The following is a 10,267-nucleotide window of genomic DNA, read 5'->3' on the forward strand; positions in this document are numbered from 1 at the left end:
GATCTACATTACCGAAAATAATTTTACTTTCGCATTTCTCATTTTAACCATTTCGGGTTAGATTTATTTTTTATGATGATCAGCTGCTGCTTACGAATTTTCTTTGTTACAAAAATAGTAATTTTTGTATACAATAGTAGTACAAATAGTAATACAAATAAGTAATACAAATGTGCGCAATTTATTGAATTTCGTTCAATTTATAATTTTTTTCTTTTTCCCATAATAATTCTGAAATTTATTTTGAGTAACGTAGTTATTTATTTATATTAACTAAAATTAAAATTATAATATACAGCTCAATTAATATGGATGAAACCCCAAAAAATTTATGGGAGGATACTGATACAAATAAATATCAGGTAATAGCAATTTAATATTTTTAATAATTATAATTATTTTATTGAATTTTTGTAGTTAAAAATATTAATAATTTTTTGTCTATTAAAAGTACCATGTTACAATTCCTACTATTGATTCAACTATTGAATCAGAAAATGTAGATGAAAGAGTAGTTTATATAGGAGATTTAGAAAAAAGAAAACAAGCGTATGGAATATGTGGAGAATGTAAAGAACCTGGCATAGGATGGCAATGGTGTCAATCTTGTAATGCTAAAAGATTTAAAGATAACTTTAAAAATTGGACTAGTGGAAATAAAGATATTGATGAATTTATACAGCAATCACAACTTAATGCTGTATATTATAAAAAATATCTTGAATGGATACCTTTTGAAAAATTTCAAAATATCACTTATATTGCGGAAGGTGGTTTTGGTAAGATTTATTCAGCTGAATGGCCTGAAGGACATATTCACCATTGGGATATTAAAAATCAAAAATGGTATAGGTTGCAAAATGACAAATATGCATTGAAAAGTTTGAATAATTCTTCTGATATATGTTCAGATTTTTTAAATGAGGTAATTTAAACTTATTTTGTCTTATATATAAAGATTGTAATTTGCATTTATTTATTAATAAAATTTTTCCTTTTTGATGATAATTAGATTAAATCTCATCTTCAGATTTATCTTGTTGATGTTGTTCAATGTTTTGGAATTACTCAAGATCCAAATAATAAAGAGTATATGATGGTTATAGAATATTGTAAAGATGGAAATTTGAGAAATTATTTAAATAAATCTGAAAATTATTTAGATTATGAATCAAAAATTAATAAATTACAAGAAATTGCAAGAGGACTTTTAGATATTCATAATGCTGAAAAAGTTCACAAAGATTTTCATTCAGGCAATATATTATTTAAAGGTTTACCATTTATAAGTGATTTAGGAATGTGTCAACCAGCAAATATAAAGCAAACAGTTAAAGAAGAAGGAATTTATGGAGTATTACCATATATGGCACCAGAAGTTTTACGTGGACAACAATATACAAAAGCAGCAGATATTTACTCATTTGGAATAATAATGAACGAATTTCTTTCTGAAGAAATTCCTTTTAATGATATTCCTCATAATGAATTTTTAGCTATTAAAATATGTAAAGGATTTAGACCAACAATTTCTAAAGACATACCAAAGTTACTTACAGATTTGATAATAAAATGTTGGGATGCTGAAATAAAAAATAGACCAACCACTAAAGAATTGTATCAACTATTGAAGAAATGGTATGTTGAGATTAAAAATATTAAAAATAGTGAAAATAGTGAAGACGAAGATAGTAAAAATGGTAGCAATAGTCAAAATAGTGAAATATATTTTCAAATAAAAGAATGTGATAAAATTAGAAAAGAAAAATTCAAAAACAGGTCAAATGATGATAAATCAAAAAGTTTCAAACCGCATCCACAAGCAATTTATACTAGCAGACTTTTAAATTTCAAAAATCTTCCAAAACCAGTAAATTCTTCAGATTTATCATCTTTTCAATTCAGTTCAGGTAATTAAATTAATTTTGTTTTATCATATAATCCATTTTACATTATTAATATTATTTTTATTTTTTAATAGACACTAATTATACTATTCAATCAACATCAGCAAATCCAAGTAAGTATTCCCTTAATTACTATAATTATTTTATTTAAATTTATTAATATTTAAATACTATAAATACATAATATACAGTTTCAGAATGCTTAGATGTTCAATTAAGTGAATTAGGTAAGTTATTATTATTTGTAATTTTATTAATATTTTATATCTAATTATTTTTTTATATAGAACTAAATGAAATTTGTCAAGATGGTGAAGATAATATTGAATGAAGTTTCTTTTTTTGTGAAAGTTGAAGTCAGATAGTTTATGTATTGAAGTTATTGAAGTTCTATTTTTCTTTCATTTATTTGTTATACTTTATCTTAGTTTTTATATTTACATATAGATTTATTGGATTTTATGTTTATTTAATATTATTTATATAGAATATTCTTAAAGATTTTGGTTAATTTGTCCTAAAGAGTTTAAATAAAATTGACAAATTAATTATCCCCTAAATGGCTTTTGAGCTAATTTTCCCAGAATTTTTTTTTTTAAAGCATTATAGAACAATGTTCCGAAGTGTATTGAATGATAAATTTGCACCATCATATATTTATAGTTTCACAAATTTGATAAACATACTTGTAATTTAAGGTTACGACATTATACAAATTGGTGATATTTCCTAAAAAATAACCAGCCAAATTTATATTACAACCCCGGTGAAAAAATCAAGCATGGATTGACAAAATGTTACACCGTGCCTGACATTTTACCTGATTTTCATCTGTCCGTGCTTGATATTTTTATCTGTTGTGCTTGATGTTTTATCTGTATGTGCTTGATGGTTTTATCTGTATGTGCTTGATGGTTTTATCTGTACGTGCTTGATGGATTTATCCGACCATGCTTGACATTTTATCTGTCCGTGCTCCATCTGTGCTTGATATTTTTGTCCGTCTGTGCTTGATGTTTTTGTCCAACTGTGTTTGATTTAATTCAACTATACTCGATAATATTATCTTTGTCAAAAATTAGTTTCTTTGTCAGCACAGGGTTGATATTTTGTCGATCACATGTTTTTAAGTTTAGTGTAGTTTTTAAAATTTTACACGAATTTTTTTTTTTTATAAACAAATTTTGTAGAGAATTTTATTTTAATATAAGCAAATGCTTTGTTTGATAGAATTTCTTTGAGAATTTTTTTTAATAAAAAGATTTTTTTTGATAAAAAATTTCGTTAGAGAATGTTTTTCATTGATAGGGACATTTCTGAGTTTTTTTTTTTGATAATTTTGTTCAAAACTTTTATTTATAGAAATTTCATTGGAGAATTTTTTTTTAATAAGATTTTTTTTTTTTGACATATACTTATTTTTTTTTGATAGAGAATTAATTCATTGAGAATTTTTTTTTTTTTGTAGAAAATTATTTGAAGAATTTTTTAATAAGGAAGATTTTTTTGATAGATAATTTCGTTAGAAAATTTTTTTAACAAGTGAGATTTTTTTTTTGATAGAGAATTTCGTTAAGAATTTTTTTTTAATAGGAGAGAGTTTTCCTTAATAAAGAATTTCTTTTGGGAATTTTTTTTAATAGGTGAAAGTATTTTTTGACGGAGAAATTTATTAGAGAATTTTTTTTAATAGGGGATTGAAGAATTTCATTAAAGAATTTTTCTTTAATAGATCATTTCGTTAGTGTAAATTTTTTTAACAGGGGAGATTTTTTTTTGATAGAGAATTTTGGTAAAGATTTTTTTTTTTTAACAGGAGAGGAGTTTTTTTTTGATATAGAAATACTTTTGAGAATTTTTTTTAATAGGTGGTAAGAATCTTTGAATTTTTTTTAATAGGGAAAATGTGTTTTTTGATGGAAGATTATCGTTAGAAAATTTTCTTTAATCGGGGATATTTTTTTTGATTGAGAATTTCATTAGAGAATTGTTTGTTGAAAAATTTTTTATTTTTTTTGATGGAAAATTTTGTTTAGAAATCTTAATAAAAAATTTTATTGAAAATAGTTTTTTTTTAATAAGTGTATCGAGAATTTAGAGATCTTTTTTTTTATAAAAAATTGATTGAAAATTTATTGGAAAATTTTTTATTAAATTTTACAATTTTAATAAATTTTTACTCCTCTTCATCTTCCCATCATTTCTCTTCATCTCCCACTCCTCTTCGTCTCCCATCACTTCTTTTTGTCTTGTTTCCTATCACTTTTCATTACTCCTTTTTACTCCCTTTCATCTTCTATTACTTTTGTTATTTCATTTTTTATTAGCATCTTTCTCCTTGATCATTGTAATTTACTTATCTTTTTTATTTATTGTTATTGTTTCTTTTATTTGTACACTTCAATAAAAATAAATATGGTGATTTTTTTCTTTAAAATTGTAAATGTGTGACTTAAATTTTAATATTTGCAAACAAAATTTCATTAAATAAGATTATTTTGAATAAATATGTTTGCAAAAAAATTTTTTTTAAAAATATCTTTTGCAATAATAACCGATCAAAAATTAGATACTGTACATCATACGACATATTTGAAAAAAAACAGGCGATGATCACCCAGGCGATGTTTAGCAAATAGCAATCCCAATTTTTATTTATATATATTAACTAGAGTAACTTGGTAATTATTAGTGAGTTATAATCATTATACTGTCAGATTGACTCGAAAATTTTGGGTCGGGTCATCAAACGTTTTTATAATTAAATATAAAAAAAATTGATTTTTTTATTAAAAACGTCAGACTTGACGTTTTTATGATTAAAAAATCATTTTTTACATTAGATTTGATTAAAAATCAAAAAAATTGATTTTTTTGGTTAAAAACGTAAGACTTGGCGTTTTTGTAATTAAAAAATCAAAAAAAATGATTTTATTAATTAAAAATGTCAGACTCAACGTTTTTGTAATTAAAAAATCAAAAAAATGTTTTTTTTAGTTAAAAACGTCAGACATGACATTTTTGTGATTAAAAATAAAAAAAAAATGATTTTTTTAGTTAAAAAATGTCAGACTTGACGTTTTTGTAATTAAAAAATCAAAAAAATGACTTTTTTAGTTGAAAAACGTCAGGCTTGACGTTTTTGTAATTAAAAAATCAAAAAAATGACTTTTTTAGTTGAAAAACGTCAGGCTTGACGTTTTTGTAATTAAAAAATCAAAAAAATGACTTTTTTAGTTAAAAAACGTCAGGCTTGACGTTTTTGTAATTAAAAAATCAAAAAAATGACTTTTTTAGTTAAAAAATGTCAGGCTTGACATTTTTGTAATTAAAAAATCAAAAAAAAAATGACTTTTTTAGTTAAAAAACGTCAGACATGACATTTTTGTGATTAAAAATAAAAAAAATGATTTTTTTAATTAAAAACGTCAGATTTGACGTTTTTGTAATTAAAAAATCAAAAAAATGACTTTTTTAGTTAAAAAACGTCAGACTTGACGTTTTTTAATTAAAAAATCAAAAAAAAAATGATTTTTTTAGTTAAAAACGTCAGACATGACATTTTTGTGATTAAAAATAAAAAAAATGATTTTTTAATTAAAAACGTCAGATTTGACATTTTTATGATTCAAAAAATTATTTTTTACGTTAGATTTGACAATTTTGTAATTAAAAATCAAAAAAATTGATTTTTTTAGTTAAAAACGTCAGACTTGACGTTTTTGTAATTAAAAAATCAAAAAAAAATGATTTTTTAATTAAAAATGTCAGACTCGACGTTTTTGTAATTAAAAAATCAAAAAAATGATTTTTTTAATTAAAAACGTCAGACTTGACGTTTTTGTGATTAAAAATCAAAAAAAATATTGGTTTTTTTTAATTAAAAATGTCAGACTTGATGTTTTTGTGATTAAAAATCAAAAAAAATATTGATTTTTTAATTAAAAACGTCAGACTTGGCATTTTGTAATTAAAAATCAAAAAAATATTGTTTTTTTTGATTAAAAATGTCAGACTTGATGTTTTTGTAATTAAAAAATCAAAAAAAAATGATTTTTTTGATTAAAAACGTTAGACTTGACATTATTGTAATTAAAAAATCAAAAAAAAAATGATTTTTTTGATTAAAAACGTCAGACTTGACATTTTTGTTATTAAAAAATCAAAAAAATGATTTTTTTAATTAAAAAACGTCAGACTTGACATTTTTGTGATTAAAAAATAAAAATCAAAAAAATATTGGTTTTTTTTAATTAAAAACGTCAGACTTGACGTTTTTGTTATTAAAAAATCAAAAAAAAATGATTTTTTAATTAAAAACGTCAGACTTTGACATTTTTGTGATTAAAAATCAAAAAAATATTGGTTTTTTTAATTAAAAACGTCAGACTTGGCATTTTGTAATTAAAAATCAAAAAAATATTGTTTTTTTTAATTAAAAATGTCAGACTTGACGTTTTTGTAATTAAAAAATCAAAAAAAATGATTTTTTTGATTAAAAATGTCAGACTTGATGTTTTTGTAATTAAAAAATCAAAAAAAATGATTTTTTTGATTAAAAACGTTAGATTTGACATTATTGTAATTAAAAAATAAAAAAAAATGATTTTTTTGATTAAAAACGTCAAACTTGACATTTTTGTTATTAAAAAATCAAAAAAATGATTTTTTTAATTAAAAAACGTCAGACTTGACATTTTTGTGATTAAAAAATAAAAATCAAAAAAATATTGGTTTTTTTTAATTAAAAACGTCAGACTTGACGTTTTTGTTATTAAAAAATCAAAAAAAAAAATGATTTTTTTAATTAAAAACGTCATACTTTGACATTTTTGTGATTAAAAATCAAAAAAATATTGGTTTTTTTAATTAAAAACGTCAGTCTTGACATTTTTTGTTAAAAAAATAAAAAATGAAGAAAAAACGTTTTTGCGTTATTTTTTTTATAATTTTATATGGAAAAATGCCAAAAGTTTTTGGCATTTTTTTTAATAATATTATATGAAAAAACGCTGAAACATTTTTTTTACAATTTTTTTATTTTTTTGCAATATTTTATGAAATTTTAATGATCAACAAAAAAATGAAATTATGCAAATATTGAATGATGCAACAATTTAACAGGGACTTTTAGTGGCACAGGAAGAGTTTTTGCGAAAAGTTGGCATTAGAAGTTTTTTTCATTGTCATTGTCATTGACATTGACATTGACATTGACATTGACATTGACATTGACATTGACATTGACATTGTCACTGACATTGACATTGTCATTGACATTTACATAAAGTTATATAAGATTAATCTGAGAGTTTTTTACCAAAAAGGAAATTTTTTTATAAAAAGGGAAATGATTTTCAATTTCGAGGCAATTCAGCAGGTGTTTTAATAACAAATTGAGAAATGATTTCCATAGAAAATCTCGTGACAAAATTTATAATAAATTTAAAATAAATGATCAACAAAAATGATCAACAAAATCGTTACTAGTTTTATAAAAAACACCCAATAATATCTTTTTATTGTTTTAAAGTATTTAAAATAGTTTTGTATTCGCTAACTATTACTGTTCAATAAAAATAAAAATAAAAGTATTTAAAATAGTAGATTTTCAAAAAATGTTTTTATGCCAATTATTTAATATTATTAATGATAAAAAAAGAAAACACTTCAAACAAATTTTTGCTATATACTTTTTTTAAAGTTAACAATATTTTAAAAACTTTTTAATTTATGTTATATATGAATAATATGATTATATAATAAGAAATTGTAAAAAAAAATTTTTATGAAATTAAAAAATATTAAAAATAAAGTTAAAAATGGAATCAAAAAATACTAAACTAAAGAAAATTATTAAATAAAGTAAGATAAATTTTTAAAAAATACCATAAAAATAAATACTAGTAGAAACCTGAAATTATTAAAATGAAACAAATAAAACAAAAAGAAAAAAAAAGTACTAAAAAGAATTAAAATTAAATATTAAATAAAAATGAAATTAAAGAAATACCAAGACTAAAAACTAACAATATATTTAAGAAAATAATTATAAAGATAAAATATATTAATTATATTAATTAAACAAAGAAATACAGTACTATAAAATAAAATAAAAATTAAAAAAAAGCTGAATCATATACTAAGAATAAAATTAAAAAAAACTATGATAGAATCCTAAATAGCATAGTAAATTAAGCAAATTCTATATACTAGTAAAGCTCCTCATGAGCCCGAGCCAGCTTGCAAGCTAAGCCATACTTAAATTGGCTTGATGCTTGACAAGCCAGCTCGAAAAAGCTTGAGTTGGCTTGCCTACAAAGTAATAAAATAAAAATTAATCATATGACTTCCTGATATTCTGATTTGCCGATGATTGATAATCAGCTTTTTGTATAAAAAAATAATTTTTTTTTTTTTACCGATCTTTTTAAATAATAATTTATTCATTATTATTATTTAAAAAGAAGACGGAAATTTAAGTTAAGGGAAGGGTACTTGGTTTTTTTTTAATTTGGGAACGTTACTAATGTTCCCTTTCTTTTTTTCTTTAGGGTTATTATTCTAGACATGAATTCCGTCAAAATGAAGCAAGAACAGCCTTTCCTTGGAGTTATGCGGTGAGTAGTGTAATGTATGGACAGTATGGTTATGAAATTGCATTATGGAACAATACTAACGCAAATTTTTTTTTATTTTTAGTTCTTCAGCCTTTCTTCGGTAAGTAGTGTAATGTATAGATAGTATGGTGCATTATGGAACCCCGCTAACACATTTTTTTTTTGTTTTTCAGGTTTCTGGCTAGTGGAATAATTAACCTTTACTCTCTCACGAGGATTTTTTGGATATAAATTCGGAGCACCTTCACCTTTCTTATAATCAGCAAGAATTGCCTCACATAGGTTGGTATAGTTTGGGGAGTGTATGGTTGTATAATGGCATTTGAAACAATACTAATGCCATTTTTTTTTATTTTTTTAGGTTCCCGGCTATGGAATATGCGGTTGGTGAGTGTGTGGCTGTGCAATGGTGTTATAAAACATCATTAATGCCATTTCTCTTTTTTTTTTTAGATAAAACTCGGCTTGAGCCAGGATTCCAAAAAATTTTCGGTAACGTGACTTTGTACTACTAACCTAAAAATAGTAGATATATTGATGAAAAGTAATATTTTTCACAGTTCTTACTTCTCACCCAACTGTTTTGTATTTGCCAGTAATTTCACCTTGAAATATATAATATTCTTTTTTATTATAGTTTATTCTATTCTATTTTCTTAACCATATTGTGTTTTATTTTGTTGTGAAATAAAAACGCGTTTTTTATATTAAATACAAAATTTATTTACAACCTTGGGAGTATAAAGGTGAACTACCAAGTTTGAATAAGAACAAGACTTTTCCATTTAATACATTATAAAAATTATCTTTACATTACTATTACTTATTGTTAAATTTCTAAAATAATAAATAATTTATTCACTTATTTTAATAAAAAAAATTTTTATAAAGTGAAAAGGACTATACTTGATAAGAATTAAACGTTTCTTTTTTTTATAAAATTACACTTATTTTTTTTCTTAAAAAAAGCTTCGAAAATTTTTCTAAGATAATGTTGTACAAAATAAATCTGACCAATAAAACTCGCCAAGTCACGTTACCGAAAATTTTTTGGTGGTGTTCTTTGGGGTAGTTGGATTTATTATGGCTTGGCTTAGCTCAAAAAGCTTGAGCCAATATTTGCCGTGGCTCAGTTCATTGCAGACTCAGCTGAGCTTGAGCTATGCCCTGGCTCAGCTCAAGCCATCTCATGCGGAGCTTTAACTACAAGAAAACCATTTATTTTATAATATCCATTAAAAAAAAAAAAATTTCAAGCCAAAATTCTTGATACCCTCATTAAAAAAAAACTATTTTCAATAAAATTTTCTATCGAGACTTCTAACAAAATTCTCTATCAAAAAATAAAAAACTTTTCAACCAACAATTCTCTAATGAAATTCTCAATCAAAAAAATATCCCCGATTAAGAAAAATTTCTAACGAAAATCTTCCATCAAACAACACATTTTCCCTATTAAAAAAAAAGTTCTCAAAAGAATTTCTATCAAAAAAAAAAACTTCCCTCCTATTAAAAAAAAATAAATTTTCCATCAAAAAAAAAACCTCCCCTGTTAAAAAATTTACTAACGACATCAGGAAATTTAAAGATCGATAAAATTATATAAATTTATAACTTTTATATAAAGTTAAATAATTTTTTATATAAAATTTATATATTTATAAAAATATATAAATAATAATATTTTTTAATATAAAAGTTACTTATTTTTTTATGTAAAATTGCATATTTATAAACCTA

The 10,267-nt window shown here is 22.7% G+C and overlaps 1 protein-coding gene across 1 annotated transcript; it reads left to right on the top strand.

Annotated features, from left to right (window-relative positions):
* Nucleotides 1-308: 308 nt before the first annotated feature.
* OCT59_023637 (uncharacterized protein) lies at nt 309-2,443 on the top strand (the record flags this gene model as incomplete). Its single annotated transcript, XM_066134857.1, has 6 exons — nt 309-362; nt 452-779; nt 1,074-1,910; nt 1,982-2,020; nt 2,099-2,134; nt 2,195-2,443. The coding sequence occupies 6 exons, from the start codon at nt 309-311 to the stop codon at nt 2,236-2,238; spliced, it is 1,338 nt and encodes a 445-aa protein (XP_065990941.1). The 3' UTR covers nt 2,239-2,443.
* Between the last annotated feature and the right edge of the window lie 7,824 nt (nt 2,444-10,267).

The sequence above is a fragment of the Rhizophagus irregularis genome, chromosome 4, assembly GCF_026210795.1.
Source record: "Rhizophagus irregularis chromosome 4, complete sequence".
NCBI lineage: Eukaryota > Fungi > Glomeromycota > Glomeromycetes > Glomerales > Glomeraceae > Rhizophagus > Rhizophagus irregularis.